Below are 17,355 nucleotides of genomic sequence, written 5' to 3'. Positions count from 1 at the left end.
TAAATCAAACTTAAAACTGGATATTGTATCAAAAAAAAGATGAAATTTAATATGTAAAATGAGTAAGAATAGTTTTATCATCATAGAAGAGAACCAACATTTTTATAAATGAGTTTACCAATATCAGAGAAAGACACAAGTGATGGTATAACTTTTTTTTTTTTTTTTTTTTTTTTTTTTTTTGGCAAAACTATACCTTATTAAAAATCATCCATTCCCTCATTAGGAAGCTATCTAAAACCAAAATTTTCTGAATGCCCCAAGGTATTAAAAATAAAGTGTGTCCCCTAAGAGCATCACAGAGAATAATAAGGCTAGTTATACTCCAGCTTCATTAGTAAAAATTATTCTAACAACAAATTACTAATACTCCATGGTAATGAAAACCCCAAACTATGAAAAATTAGGCCTAAAAATAGGAAAATGAGGTGATCATCTATTTTGCAAACGGCTTCTTTCATTCTACAGAAGAATGTGTTCCAAAATTTCTAGAAACAATAAGCACACAACATACTTAAAATGTAATTTGATGCCCTGGAAGAATACACAGCAAGTTCATGAAGATGGTCTTTGGGAAAGTAAACGGAATTCAGATAAGGGAAAAATTCTGAGTCAATTGTGGATGGTAAGTACAAGAATATTTGTTACACTATTCTCTGTACTGTTCTGTATTTTTAAAATTATGCTCCCCCCTCCTCCAAAAATACTATTATAAAGTCAAAGGTTTTAATTTATACATTCAATGGATAAAGTGAGATACAACTAAATAAAGATGTGATTTCTAAAATCCTATGGAAAAAATATATCAAAGTTAACAGGCATGTTTTAAAAATAAAATACACTTGAGATTTATTTCAGCTTTTGTTTCAGAGTTTCACAAGTACCATCTTATTTCTTTTCCCCCATAAAGATTATTTGAGAGGAAATAAAGGCATTATCAGAATAATCTATTTACAATGAGGCAAGTAATAACACAGAGGCAGACTAACATGTCCAGGATCTTTCATCAAGTTACGGTGCATACTAACTTCTTGTCTCGTGGTATAGTGAGTACATGGTACTTCCCTCAATACAGATGTAACCACTAACAGTCTGGAGACTAGTGGACCTGACAGAGATTTTTGTGGCTGGCAAAAAAAGTCTAGTCATCTTTTAGGCATACAGAAGATATCCTTTCTTTGTTTTTGCTGTTTGCAGATAAGTTGCAATCAATTTTATCTTTAAAACTGAGAGAATACTTACAATATTCACATTTTCAATTTTTTAAATTAACTTACAATTCTTATTTTAAAAACTCTTTAGCTGTTTAAAAGCTATAAGATTTCTATATACTTACTCTTTTGGTCAATACGAAGGTCATACAGAGGTGTCCTATATATATCCACACTGGAAAGTGCACATCGAGAGAGGGGCACATGATGAGAAGGCCCAAGGATGAAAATTCTCCGGCTAGGAGATACACAACAAAAAGCACAGAACAATTGCACTTCTACACAAACCTTATTAAACGAAAGGGAAAAAAACAAGTAATTTTTAAAAATCACATGTGGTACCATTTTCCTTCTTGACTGATTTCATTACCTACTGTTATGAGCTAAATTATGCACCCCTAAAATTTATGGTGAAGTTCCATCCCAGTACCTCAGAACATAACCATATTAGGAGCTAAGGTATTTAATACATCATTAAGTTAAAATGAGGCTGTTCGTGTAAGGACTGAATCCAGTGACTGGTATCCTTATAAGAAGGGGAAGAGATGCCAGGGGTGCACATGCACAGAGAGGCGACCATGTGAAGAGGCATCAAGAAGACAGCCATCTGCAGGCCAACGAGACAGGCTTCAGGAGAAACCAACTCTACCAGCACCTTCATCTTAGACCTCCAGCCTCCGAACTGTGAGAAAATAAATTTCTGTTGTTTTCAGCCACCTACTTCATGGTATTTTATTACGGCATCCCTAGCAAACTAATATGCCCACTAATGATTTGCTTCTCAGTTAATTAAATTCAATTCCTTATCTTTGTCTTTTTGTTGGAAGGCCTTTAAAGGAACCATTTTCAACACCTAGGCATACTAGTTATTGATTTACTGATCTACAGTAAAGCAACTGATATGCTTAAAATCATTTCTGTATTCACAATGCCTAAGATACAGAAGGTTGTCAGTAGCTATATTAACTGAATTTAAACATTTCAGCTATTAAATAAAATCTTAAAATTCTAACACATTCTAACCTTGCCTCCGAAGATCTGCCACAATTTTAATAGAAATACATAATAGCATAACTTATAAAACTCCATACAAAATATCACTACAAAGAACCATTCTGATAAAGTTATTTCCACATTTCTACCATAGCAGAGAAAAAAGGAATCTTGTTGAGAAAAATTCTGTATAATAAGCTTTCTCTGTTCCCATTCAAGTAGAAGTCATTCTCAAAAACAAAGAAATTTGATTATGTGTTATTTGCACTATAGCTAAAGAAAAGAACTGGGTTAAACTATAGCTTAAATCTTTGTAATCCCTTTATCTTGACATCAAGAGTAAAATTAACTTCCCCTCATTTTACCTCAAACATCCCTACAATCTAAATTCTAAAACTATCCATTTTCTGTTTTCCCAGATTCATATGAACGAAACTTCCCCCCACCACACATACACACAAACTTTTAGACTCGAGAAACCAAACCTATGGGAAAGAAGGGGTTATATGATAAGCTATGTACCTAGAAAAAATTAATTACTAGTCATTGCTCAATTAATGGACAAAGACTGAGACATTACCTAGTTTTTTCATATCAAAAATTTGCAAGTAGGGGCACCTGGGTGGCTCAGATGGTTAAGCGTCTGACTTTGGCTCAGGTCATGATCTGGCAGTTCATGAGTTAGACCCCCACATGGGGCTGTGTGCTGACAACTCAGAGCCTGAAGCCTGCTTCAGATTCTTTGTCTCCCTCTCTCTCTGCCCCTCCCCCGCTCATTCATTTTCTCTCTCTCTCTCTCTCTCTCTCTTAAAAATAAAACATCAAAAAAAAAAAAACTAAAAAAAAAAAAAAAAGAATGGAAAAAAACTTGCAAGTCAAGGAATGTACTTAGGCAATATACTTATTTTCATAAAATTCAATTACAGCTAAGACAACCTATTGTCTGCTATATGTTACATGCTATGGCTGCGGGAGGGGACGGTAAGAAAGCTGTGGATAAGGAAACAGCAATTCTCAGTTTAGAGTCCCAAAACTTCCTCAAGATGTCATATACAGAAAACCGTAAGACCTGAACCACAGGCCATTTCTAGTTAAAATCATAATCTCCTTTCCTCCCCCTCTTCTTACACTACTAATACTCACTTCTTGTCATCACCTCTATGAGCAAATCAACAACCATGTACACACACATACACACACACACCAAAGATCAAATCAAATTACAATGCTAAATGAACAAAAGAGCTATCAGTATGTCCTCTTATCTTAACAGTACATAAATATCACCACAATTTTTAAAGTTAAAGTCTAATGTGGGAAACAGACAATGGTAACTCTGAGTGCTCAGGTGACTTGCCTAAGGATGGCTATTACATGAACCAAGAATCAAGTATGAAAAAGAAGGCATTTTTATGACTGAGGAATGCATTTCTATGAAAAGACAGAAGAATAGAATATTTAAAATCAGAACACTTCTAGGAAATCCATCATATATAATTAAAATATGAGATGACTTTTAAAACACCAATTTAAACTCAAGACATAGATACGTTTCTAGGTAAGTGTAGCAAGGTTCTAACAGTGACCAAAATAGGAGCACTACTCCAGAAATAAACATCAGAGGTCAGCATGTAAAGTCTAATTGCCTCCTCTGGTACCTGACTATTTATTTACCTTGTTCACCTTTTTTGCCAGACCCAACCTGGATGAAATGGTAACACCTACAGGGAAGAGTTCCCACTCATCTGAATTCGCCAGTTGTGTACCCAACAGACTCCTTCTAGTTTGGCAGAAACTCACTCATATGCAACACAGAAAAAAAGTTTAGGTCACATCAATATAAAACCCTTATAACTGATGAACCCCAAAATTAAAAAAGGCTACATGACAATGAAAAGAAGGAAAAAAAAGTGCATAATCTCAAAATGGGTCTCTTTGTTGGCTACATGCCAACCAAATTAATACTGTAAATAAAAAACACTATTTTCTTTCTTTTTGCTAGATTGCTAGATCCATAAACACCAAGGCCACAGGAATATTTTGAAGAGAAATAAGTAATACAGGCATTGGAAGCAACGTCACTTTCCCTTCTTTCAATTAATTTCAAAATTCTTGCAATTAAACACACTCTTGGTTTCAGCTCAGGTCATGATCTCATGGTTCATGTTATTGAGCCCTGCATCAGGCTCTGCACTGACAATGAGGGTCCTTCTTGGGATTCTCTCTCTCTTTATCTCTCTCTTCCCCTCCCCTGCTTGTACTCTCTCCCTTTCAAAATAAATAAATAAAACTTAAAAAGAAAGAAAGGAATGTAGTTCATGTATAATACCTCCAGAGAATTTACATTTGTGGAATTACTTACTACAAGAATTATAGTCTATGCATCAAATATGTAAGTTACCTTAGTATCTGCCCTTATAAATATTCAACAATTTAATCTAAATAATGGAATACAAGTAATTCTCTAAAGATGTTTCCTGGCAAGTGGAGATATTTTAACTGAAGAACTAAATGACATGTGGCCACAAAGAAGATTCCTTTGGCTCTCTTTTCCTAACTGAAAGGCTTTCTGAAAGATATAAATCAAAATCCAATTACTATCTAAGTACATCCTGAATTCCAGGTTTTTAATTAGAGTTTTAGTAATAGGAAAAGACTCAGCAATGATAATTATGGGAAAGAACTTACTTAAATGCATCATTTTTTAAATTCCTTTACTCCTTTTGAAACATAAATCAGATCCTATCACTCCCTTGCTGAAAAAGTCTTGGGGCACCTGTGTGGCTCAGTCAGTTAAGTGTCCGACTTCAGCTCAGGTCATGATCTCACAGTCCGTGAGTTCAAGCCCTGCATCAGGCTCTGCGTGACAGCTCAGAGCCTAGAGCCTGCTTCGGATTCTGTGTCTCCCTCTCTCTCTGCCCCTGCCCTGCTCTCTCTCTCTCTCTCTCTCCCTCCCTCCCTCTCTCTCTGCCCTTCCCCCACTTGTTCTCTCTCTCTCTCTCTCTCTCTCTCTCTCTCTCTCTCAAAAATAAATAAATGCTAAAAAAATTTTTTAAAGTCTTTCGGTGATTTTTCATATAATTGGAGGATAAGATCTAAAATCCTTAAAATGGGTTCTAAAGTGTCAGTGAACTAGCCCTGTCTTGCATTACTTTCCCCACCCCGACCCCTTGATCACAATAGTCTATGATACTGGTCTTGCGGTTCTTTGATGACTGGAACAACTCCATCTAGGCGAAAGCCTTCACACATGCTACTGTTCCTTCTGCTTGGCTTCAAAATCATTTCTTTCCCTAAAATCAAATGCCTTCCCCAACACCTTTCCCATTATCTAAATCCAATCATCCTGGTATCACAGCATTTCTTGAATTGTGGACTGTAGATGCCTCAAGACCCTTCCAAGAAGTCCACAAAATCAATACCGTTTTAGTAATAATGAGGAACCTACCTTTCCCACTATGTTGCCATCTGCATTTATGGTACAAAAATGCGGCTGGGTAAATTAAACCATTGGCACATCAGAACTGTGATCAAGATAATGGAATCAGAACGCACTACTAGTCATACATCCGTTACCTCCACCCACACCAAGGTTTTTTGCTTGTTTTTTTAAGGCCAGTATCACTTACTTCCAGTAAATCTTGAACTCTGAGTAAAATTTTATAAAAATATTTTGTATGACAAATGTTTAAATTTGTAGTGATTGAAATGCATAAAGCACTTTTGATATATATAGAATTATGTCTCAGGGAAAACATTTGTGTGATTTTTGAGTGTAATCCAAACCTAGACCTTTTTTTCATGGAACACAATTTTTACTTCAAAAAATGACTGTAGACAAATTATGGCTATACCAATTTAGGTACTTAGCAGAAATTTCCTAGAAAATGAACAAAATTGGCCTGCCACTTCAAAGAAAACATTACCCAAGATATACCTGAAGTTTTCCAGTGAAAATTAGACTTCTGCGAAACTTCTATGACTATGAAATTAACAGCTTCCCAATAATTAAAGATATTTCTGATGAAATTTGTGGTAATATCAACAAATGTGTTTTTTTGGCACTTTCTAATGAAATGTCAACTTTCAAAAGATTGGCAAAACTCAATTAACAAATATCTTCTAGGGGTGCCTGGGTGATTCAGTCCATTAAGCAACCGAATTCGGCTTGTCAGGACCTCACAGTTTGTGACTTCAAGCCCCATGTTGGGCTCTGGGCTGACAGCTCAGAGCCTGAAGCCTGCTTCGGATTCTGTGTCCCTCTCTCTCTGCCCCTCCCCCATTCGCATTCCCTCCCTATCTGTCTCTCTCTCTCTCTCTCTCTTTCTTTCTCAAAAATAAACATCAAAAAAAACCCAAATATCATCTAAATGTTCTATGTAAGATGTTAATGAAATGATGCAAAGGTAAAAGATCCATTCAAAGTACAAGATAGTACAAAAGATGATCGTGGTTGACATGTAGGGAATGAATTAGTATGGAAGGTAAGAATGGAAGCTAGTGGTATAGAATCTAATCTCTCTTGGACTGTTATTTCTTCTCTATACTTTTCATAGTTCCCAGAAGGATGTTCTTTCTCTATTTTCTCAAAGAACTTTGTAACACTGCCAATCTCAAGGACAGCCACCTTCAAGAGAATACAGCTATGACTGTGAATTATTTTTAATATTAGGACCTTTAGATTTATTCAAAATTCAATTATTATATACTAATTACAAAAATAGGCTGATCACATCATCATGCATCATTTGCCTCTCTTTACTCACTCACTTTATCATCATCATCTTAGTCCTTGGCTTTCTTCCTTTTTCTCTTTTTCTTCCCATTCTCACTTTCTGTCCACTTATTTAATACATGCTTTCTGCTTCTACCAATATAGATTCTATATCTCTCTACATAACATTATCAAATAGAAAAAGGTTTGGGAGGGGCGCTTGGGTGGCTCAGTTGGTTAAGCGTCCAACATTGGCTCAGGTCTCCAACGTCGGCTCAGGTCGTGATCTCACAGTTCCTGAGTTAGAGCCCCACATTGGGCTCTGTACTCAGAGCTCAGAGCCTGGAGCCTACTTCAAATTCTTGCCTCCCTGTCTGTGCCCCATCCCCACTCATGCTCTGTCTCTCTCTGTCTTAAAAGTAAATAAAAAACATTAAATATATATATATTTATATATACATATATATGTGTATGTATATATATACACATATATATGTGTGTGTGTGTATATATATATATATATATATATATATATAGAAAGAAAGAAAGAAAGAAAGAAAGAAAGAAAGAAAGAAAGAAAGAAAGAAAGAAAGAAAGAAAGAAAGAAAGAAAAAGGTTTGGGAAAGGCTATCATATAAACTACGTTTGATTATCACTGATTTACAGACCCAGGATCAAATGAAGGAAGCTTCTGAAAATCTTTCCAATCTATTTTTGCTCTTACATATGAAATTCATTAGTTAAAATTGTACATTAAATAGGTATTAAATACTTGCTAAAACACTCCTCAAAACATAAATGAAGGCTAACCAAAACTTCATCAATTTGGCAACATTTTATTTATTATGAAAAACTTACTAAAAATAATTTCCAACAAAGGTATGATACAATGAGCAGAGCACACTACATAAGAACAAAAAAGAGCATCTCTTTTGAACAAATTGCTCAAAGGCAAAGGAGGAGGCTGTGGGGTGAGGCTTCCTTTTTAAACTCATGGCTGCTGTGAGTTACTTCCTTGGAATGATTACATCCACCGCCACCAGCACAATTCGAACCTAGCAATCAACATTTGACACAGGGAAGATAACTGACTTTACCTATGTGTAGAGTGTCTGTATAACTAGCATACAGACTGGAGCCTGATACTGGTTCACATTTGTGAATTAACTATTTAAATAAAATGCTAGTCAGTAAATTAAGTAATTTGGGTGACTATTTCTAGCAGAAGCTTTCCAAACTTCACAAATTTCTTATTTTAGAGAATAGTGTATCACTTTATAAGTCTCAATTTGCCAGAAAAAAATTTTAAAGCTAATTTCAGAGCTCCCACCAAATTACTAAGAGCTAACATGCTTCAAACGCCATATTAAGTTCACTATCAGATTCTAAAATAATTCAGCTACTTCATCTTGTCAATGAAATATTATTTTCTTTCATTAACCACAAGTACAATAAAGAATTTTTAATTACAAAATGATTAACACAGAACAAAGTGCTCTGCATTCTTCTTAAAGATGTTCATCTCCTGGGTTTTGAAAGAAAACTTTAAAAACCAAAATATTTAACCTTCTAACAGTTCCACAACTAAACATTCACCAACAAAAGGAAAAGTCAAGACTAAATGTTCAGAAATGAGAAACAATACAAAAGCTTCTCATGATCTATAGAAGGTATTAAATAAAAAGTCAAATTCCTAATGAAATCGAGTATATGACAATAAGCACGCAAAAGCAAATTACTTCATGAAAGAGCAGTTATGATATAATTCCCAACCTTCTCCCATTTAAACAAAACCATGTATTACTTACGTAATGGATGGATCCACTTGTTTGTAAGCATGAGCAGCACAAGACCCACAGTACGTATATCCTGCGTGGCTAAAAAACAAAATATTTTTAAATTTAATCATCCGATTCAAAATCAAGATGTTCTGAAACAAAAAAACCTTTTGAAAGAAATAAAACTATGGTAAACATAACGGAAGTGAGTGTAAAAATAAAAGCAATATAGCTAATGATGCAAACTCTAGAAGACAACAGAAAACACATAATTGCTTTATGTTCCAATTTTAAATTTTAAAAAGTCTTTTGTAACATTTTTGGTCTACAGGACAATTAAATTTAGATATTCAAGGCTTACTTGAAGTTGCTAATGTAATACTAACAGAATTTATACATTCCTCTTCAATACCATTAGCAGACTATTACATAGTAGTAAGACCAAGAGCAAGTCAAATCTAAATAAATCAAATATCCTATAATAATTACTCATCTTTTTTAAATTTCTTTTTATTTTTTAAACTTTTTTCTCAAATTTTTATGAAATTCTAGTAATTAACATATAGTGTAATATTGGTTTCAGGAGTACAATTCAGTGATTCATCACTTACATACAACACCCCGTGCTCATCACAAGTGCCCTCCTTAACAACCATCACCCATTTACCCCAGCCCCCACCCACCACCCCTCCAGCAACCTGTTATTCTCTATAGTTAAGAGTCTCCTTGGGAATGCAAGCTGGTGAAGCCACTCTGGAAAACAGTATGGAGGTTCCTCAAAAAACTAAAAAAAGAACCACCCTACGACCCAGCAATTGCACTACTAGGCATTTATCCAAGGGATACAGGTGTGCTGTTTCAAAGGGAAACATGCACCCCCCCATGTTTAGAGCAGCACTATCAACTATAGCCAAAGTATGGAAAGAGCCCAACGTCTATTGATGGATGAATGGATAAAGAAGATGTGGTATATATATACAATGGAGCATTACTTGGCAACCAAAAAGAATGAAATCTTGCCATTTTCAACTACGTGGATGGAACTGGAGGGTATTATGCTAAGTGAAATTAGTCAGTCAAAGAAAGACAAAAATCCTATGACTTCACTCATATGAGGACTTTAAGAGACAAAACAGATGAACATAAGGAAAGGGAAACAAAAATCATATAAAAACAGGGAGGGGGACAAAACAGAAGAGACTCATAAATATGGAGAACAAACTGAGGGTTACTGGAGGGGTGGTGGGAGAGGGGATGGGCTAAATGGGTAAGAGGCACTAAGGAATCTACTCCTGAAATCATTGTTGCACTATATGCTAACTAATTTGGGTGTGAATCTTAAAAATAAAAAGTAAAATTAAAAAAAAAAAAAGTCTCCTAAAAAAAAAAAAAGACTCTCCTATGGTTTCTTATAACATAACATACAGGGATATATTAATTTCAGGTATATAAGATATGATTCAACAATTCTATTCATTTCTCTGTGTTCATCAAGAAGTATATACTCTTAATCCTTTTTACCTATTTCACCCATCAACCTCACAGACCTCCCCTCTGGCCACTACTAGTTTGTTCTCTGTATTTAATAGGTTGGTTTTTTGTTTGTCTCTTTATTCCTTTGTTCATTTTATTTTTTAAATTTTACATTGGAGTGAAATACTGTATTTGTCTTTCTCTGACTTACTTCACTTGATACCCTCTAAATCAATCTATGCTGTTGCAAATGGCAAGCTCTCATTCTTTTTTATGGCTGATAATATTCCTCTGTGTGTGTGTGTGTGTGTGTGTGTGTGTGTATCTCACATCTTCTTTATCCATTCCTCTATTGATGGACTGAATTCTTATGTCCATAGCTAAGCAATGGCTGCAACTGACAAGTGTAGAACAATGAAAACACATGCCTGACATGAATGACTTCTCTGCTGATTAGATAAGTTTTCAAATATTAGGAAGAATATTTCCTTCCATACTTTCATACACTTTTTTTTTAAATGTTTATTTTTGAGAGAGAAGGAGAGAGAGTAGGGGAGGGGCAAAGAGAGAGGGAAATAAGAATCTCAAGCAGGCTCTGCAGTGTCTGCGCAGAGCCCAATTCAGGGCTCGAACTCCAACCAAGAGATTGTGACCGTGACACAAAAAACAGACACTCAGATCAATGGAACAGAACAGAAAACCCAGAAATGGACCCACAAATGTGTGGTCAACTAATCTTTGACAAAGCAGGAAAGAATATCCAATGGAATCAAGACAGCCTCTTCAGCAAGTGGTGCTGGGAAAACTGGACAGCAACACGCAGAAAAATGAACCTGGACCACTTTTATACACCATACACAAAAATAAACTCAATGTGGATGAAAGACCCCAATGTAAGACAGGAAGCCATCAACATCCTCAAGGAGAAAGCAGGCAAAAACCTCTTTGTCCTTGGCCGCAGCAACCTCTTACTCAACACGTCTCCAGAGGCAAAGGAAATAAAAGCAGAAATGAACTATTGGGACCTCATCAAAATAAAAAGCTTCTGCACAGTGAAGGAAACAATTAGCAAAACTCAAAGGCAACCAACAGAATGGGAGAAGATATTTGCAAATGACGTATCAGATAAAGGATTAGTATCCAAAATCTATAAAGAGCTTATCAAACTCAACACCCAAAAAACAAATAATCCAGTGAAGAAATGGGCAAAAGACATGAATACACACTACTCAAAGGAAGACATCCAGATGGCCAACCGACACATGAAAAAATGCTCAACATCACTCATCACCAGGGAAATACAAATCAAAACCACAATGAGATATCACCTTACACCTGTCAGAATGGCTAACATTAACAACTCAGTCAACAACAGATGTTGGCAAGGATGCGGAGAAAGAGGATCTCTTTTGCATTGTTGGTGGCAATGCAAGCTGGTGAAGCCACTCTGGAAAACAGTATGGAGATCCCTCAAAAAAATTAACAATAGAGCTACCCTATGATCCAGCAATTGCACTACTAGGTATTTATACAAGGGATACAGGTGTGCTGTTTCGAAGAGACACATCCATAGCCAAAGTACGGAAAGTCCCAAATGTCCATTGATGGATGAATGGATCCGTCATTGTATATAGAATCTAGTGAATATACCAGGATGGCAAATAAGCACACAAAAGAATGCTCAACGTCATTCAGTCACTATGGAAAGGCAAATTAAAACTACAAAAAGCTACCACTAAACAGCCAGTAGAATAACTGAAACCAAAAAACGTGACCATATCAAGCATGTTAAGGATGCAAAAGTGAAATTCGAGCTATACTCAAAATGTAAAGTGGAAATGTATACTGGAAATGTAAAATGTTACAACCACTTTCAAAACAGTTTGGCAATTTCTTAAAAAGTTAAATATACTCCTACCATATGACCCAGCTTTCCAGTCCCAAGAAAAATGAAAGCATTATTACCACAAAGATTTGTGCACAAATGCTCATCCCAGCTTTATTTGCAACAGTAAAAAACTGGAAACCTAATTCCTCAAAAGATGAATGGATAAACAAATGGAAGTATAGAGGTGCCTGGGTGGCTCAGTCGGTTAAGCGTCCAACTTTGGCTCAGGTCATGATCTCGTGGTTTTTGAGTTTGAGCCCCATGTTGGGCTCTGTGCTAACAGTTCAGAGCCTGGAGCCTGCTTCAGATTCTGTGTCTCCTTCTCTTTCTGCCCCTACCCTGCTCTCATTCTCTCTCTCTCAAAAATAAATAAACATTAAAAACAAAAACAAAAACACAAAAAAATGGAGATACAGTCATATAATGGAAAACTCTCCAGCAACAGGAAGGAACTATTGATACACCCAGAAATAATTATACTTAAAAAGATGGTTAAAAAAAAAAATAGAGAACGCAACAAAGAGTTCATACTGTATCATTACACTAAAAAATAAAAACTAATCTGTAGCAACAAAGAATAAGTCAATGGATGTGACTGGAAAGGAGAGGCAGAGAGGTACAGAAGGCATGAATCACAAAAGGGCACAAGGAAACTTGAGGATGATGAATATGTTCATTATCTTCACTGTGATGGTTTCATAGGTGTATAAATATTTCAAATGTATCCAACTGTACACTTTAAATATATGCAGCTGCAGGTTAACCTACCACAATAGAGCTGTTTTAAAAAGGGTCATCATCTGATCTAGCTTAAGATATGAATAGAGAAAAAGAGATTCACATAAGTCAATCACAGCAATATAGGATAGTAGTATGCTTAATCAGGAGTTAAGTAATATGGTACCTACACTAAGCACACTGAAATCACTAAAGGTTTTATTGGTTGGGTTAATGGTAGTCACTCTATCCGTATACTTCTGGCAAGAGAGCCTATCAAGTTGCTTTAGTACAGCAATATTCTCCACAACCCGGTTCTAATCTTAGCCAGAAGAAATGTAAGTTGTTCTATGGCTCAGCACATTCGGTTTTGCTTATCTTGATATTCTAGCCTAACCAGGGGCTCAATTGTTTCCAATTCGGTCCCCAATCCTCCAGTGCCAAACACCCCAGTACAAACTACTTCAGATTCCTGACAGCTGTTCCTGATCTTAACATTACAGGCTTCCCCTTGTCAATTCAGAAATATGTTAGCTTCCCTAGTCAGGTGGACCTTAAAAACCATTTGATCCACCAGCATCTGTCCTAGTCTGTGTCAAACCAGAATAATATCTCAAATTTTCAATACTGCATTGCTCTCAGTTGTCACTCATATCCTATCCATCCATGTCCCAACCCTTATTCTTTAAATTGATACATCTTAGATCAGCTTTTCAGACTTTAATTCCTATTTGCCATTCTTCAATTTAAAGGCCCTGACCTTCATTCCATACTCCGATTTCTCAGTCTGTCTTTCCAGTGTGAATCTCTCCCAGTTTCATCAATCCTGTTCCTACTCAACCACAGTTCTTAAAAGCCAGAAAGTTGTCTTAGAAACGTGGGATTCTTGAAGTACAGATACGATAGAAATAATAGTAAGAGTAGAGAAGTAAAGGCACAAAGGAAGAGCATCAAAGTTGAAGGAAGAACATGTGCAAATGCCCCAAGTGTATGACGTAGGTGAGAAAATAGGAGACTGGCCTGAGTGGAACAAGAAGTAGTTTGAAGGCACAGACAAAGGAGTCTGGGCTTGATAAAACAAGTTACTGAAAAACTGCTGTACACTCTGGAGCAGTGTAGTGACAATACGAAACTGTTACTAGTCTAGAACTGAAAAATATAAGATCAGAGACAGGAAGTGTTAAATGACTGTCTCAAAAATTTGGCCTGTGGTAGTAATGTCATGGTCTAGAAAGATCTCAATGCCAGTGGGAAATGAGATATGAATGACCTACACTGTAAAAAGAAAAAGTGACATAGCTTAGTAACCAAGGAGGTATCGGGGAATGAGGAAGAGGAGAAGGAAGAGGGTAACTACGATAATGATAATAAACTAACATTTACTCAAAGCTTACTATGTGTCACTCATCCACGTAAGGCAAGACAGCAATTCACTGAATCCTCACACCAACCCTATGAGGTAGGAATTACTATTTTTCTTCTACAGATGAAGAAATTAAAGCAGAAAGGTTAAGATAGTTACTCTAAGTCACACAAATAGTAAGTGGCCACATCAGGACTTAAAAGGTAGGCAGTAGAGTTCCAGAACCCATTCTTAACCTCCGTAAGAGACCTTTACATATTTTAAGGAAGAAGGGAATGTTTTTATGGTGTAGGAAAATCAACGACCCTAAAAACTGGAAGAATACCATATATCCTATAAGACTGTAGGGAAGGTGGGTGGTTCTGAAAACATGATTAATTGACGTAAGTATGCTTTATAGTATACTCAGTATATATAAAATAAATATATAAAGTATATAATATACATATAAAGTATAAAGTATACTTTATAGTAGAACTCAGACTTCATAATTTCAGATTTTCAAGTTGAGGGCTTAAAAGTCTGCTAGAAGACAAAACAGTTGTAAAAAGAGAGGAAGAATCTTATTAACTTGAATAGAGAATACACTGCGGAGTGTTTAAAAAAAATCATTAAGTGTACCATCCCTCTTAACCCATATCCTGAGAAACTCTACTTCATAAAAGGACCAAGATCATAGCCAAAGAAAAGAATTTCTAGTACTTTCCTTTATCCTGGCCCAGACACATGGTAAGTAAGAGAGCTATGGTAACAATCATCAAATCTCATTAATGATCCTCTACTCCTACACCCTTCTCTTGCTAATAGAATCCATGATTACACATACATGTGGAAGCAAGGTTTCATTAAGGGATCATTCACCATAAAAGAGGCTTCACTAAGGGAACAGCTAAGGTATTTTTCATTTGTGCCTATAGTCGGAAGAGCAATGAAAATGTGAGCTCTACAGGGGTGCCTGGGTGGCTGAGTCGGTTAAGTGGCTGACTTTGGCTCAGATCATGGTCTCACATGGGTTCAAGCCCAGTGTCAGGCTCTGCACTGGCAGCCTGGAGCCTGGAGCCCACTTCGGATTCTGTCTCCCTCCCTCTCTGCCCCTCCCCTGCTTGTGCTCTCAAAAATTAATAAACATTCAAAATTTAAAAAAAGAAAATGTGAGCTCCACAGATATTTGAATATACATCATAAAAGTATGTTCCAATCAGTCTTTCAAGGCTCTTAAAACCTTAATGCAAAGTCATCCCTGTTCGCTTTTCCAGATCACTCTGGTTCCCAATGTAACCTCATGAAGACAAACACAAATTTATACTGTAACACCTATCATTTCTCATTAGACTAAAAACATGTCTCTAAAAACTGATCCTTCTTATAACACAGGGTACTTCTGCTTCTGTCCTTGTTCCTACACACCAGTTCACCTCCTAACCTTCTAGAATTTCTGTATCCCCCACAGAGCTGCAACAAATGAGGATGCAAGGGTACTCTCCATGGTCATTCACAGTTTCGCACACAGCCAGCCTTGCAGTGTGGGTATAATTAAAATTCCTATGTGAGGAAAATTGCCAATTACTACATGACATGGACTTTCACTTATTCATTCTGAGACCTTCAAAGGTTAGAGGTGAATAGCATAAAGTGTGAATGCCAAGAGCCTACCACATATTCTATGAGAGGCTTTTCATCAAAGAGGATATGGAGAACAATAAAAAAACACTTGGACTCAACAAAATCAGGTTCTCATAGCCTAGTCCTATTTAATAGCAGCAAACATACAAAATAAAAAGATTGCCCTAGATGGAATGAGAAGATGGGACCAGATAAAATAATCTCCTGCAGCAATAAGAAAAGTCAATAAGATCTACTAAAGCTATGATCTAGAAAGCCAGAAACTAAATTTAAAAACACTTGGGAGCATATGGGATTAACACGAACAACTGGTTCTAAACAGTTCCCAGAAGCAGCGGCCTCACATTGCGACTCTCCATTTTACTTCGCTGCACCTCATCTTTTATTCTTTTATTCTCATAGGCATTGCTCAAAGGTCCCCAAGATTCCTGCTTCATAAAAAAATATTAGATGAGGGGCACCTGGGCGGCTAGGTCAGTTAAGCGGATTTCAGCTCAGGTCATGTTCTCACAGATCATGAGTTTCAGTCCTGTTTGGGATTCTTTCTCTCTCTCTCTCTCTCTCTCTCTCTCTCTCTCTCTCTCTCTGGCTCTCTCCCACTTGTGCATGAACGTGCTCTTTCTCTCTCTCAAAAAGAAATAAACATCAAAAAAAATTTTTTTTATTTAAATGATTATATCTCAAAAAACGTCCAGGTTCAAAAGTCATTATTCAGAATATTTTATTTTTAAAAATGGAATCTTACAAGTATTAAGTAAACAATACTATGAACTAATAAAAGGTATTAAAATTATCCAAGTCAAATAAGAACAAACTGACCACAATGTTCCACATCTAGATTGTCTGACCGCTAAAGTATACAGGACCTAAGATACTGCCATAAATAACCTACCACTTAAAATAAACAAGGACTAGAAAAAAACAATTTATATATCTCCAGTAACTTAAACGAACTACATGATTTATGAAGATTCATTGTCTCATGATACACTGGTGGAGCTCAACAGGTATGCCTCACAGTATGTAAACTGGTCTTCTATATAAATGTTCCTCAGCTTTTTAAAATTATTAAACTCACTTTTGTGTTAAAAGTAATACATGCACACAGTGTAAAAAAGTCAAACAATAAAAAAGGGGGCACAGTGAAAAGTGAAAGTATCCTTTACTCCATACTACTCCTACTAGGTTCACTAGTAACAAATCAAACTCTAGTTTAAATACATGAAGAGTGCTTCAATATCCACAGTATCTGCTTAATCATATAAGTAAGCCCCTTTACTTGTGTAAGTAACCTCTCCAATTATCTGATTATATTTTTCTATCCAACATGAGGTTTATTTTTTTTTTTTTACGTTTTTATTTATTTTTGATAGAGACAGAGCACATATGGGGTAGGGGCAGAGAGAGAAGGAGAAACAGAATCCGAAGCAGGCTCCAGGCTCCAACCTGTCCGCACAGAGCCTGACGCAGGGCTCGAACACACAAAACCGCAAGATCATGACCTGAGCTGAAGTTGGAAGCTTAACCGACTGAGCCACCCAGGTGCTCCTCCAATATGAGGTTTCTTAAGTGATGCATAACTGTACAGCTCCATT

At 36.2% G+C, this 17,355-nt stretch overlaps 1 protein-coding gene across 3 annotated transcripts in view; it reads right to left on the bottom strand.

The window, feature by feature from the left end:
- Nucleotides 1-17,355, bottom strand: part of MEMO1 (mediator of cell motility 1) — a 124,954-nt gene that overhangs the window by 39,240 nt on the left and 68,359 nt on the right. For 2 of the 3 annotated variants that reach the window (XM_043604202.1, XM_043604201.1), the window contains 2 exons: nt 8,727-8,795; nt 1,337-1,449 (listed from right to left, as the gene is read on the bottom strand). In XM_043604202.1, coding sequence (XP_043460137.1) covers nt 1,337-1,449; nt 8,727-8,795 — 182 coding nt within the window. The remainder of the gene's footprint in view (nt 1-1,336; nt 1,450-8,726; nt 8,796-17,355) is intronic. The other variant, XM_043604200.1, reaches the window with a different exon arrangement.

Source organism: Prionailurus bengalensis, chromosome A3 (assembly GCF_016509475.1).
Source record: "Prionailurus bengalensis isolate Pbe53 chromosome A3, Fcat_Pben_1.1_paternal_pri, whole genome shotgun sequence".
NCBI classification, from domain to species: Eukaryota; Metazoa; Chordata; class Mammalia; order Carnivora; family Felidae; genus Prionailurus; species Prionailurus bengalensis.
Note: the sequence above shows the minus strand (reverse complement) of the source record. Positions and strands in the feature narration are given on the sequence as shown.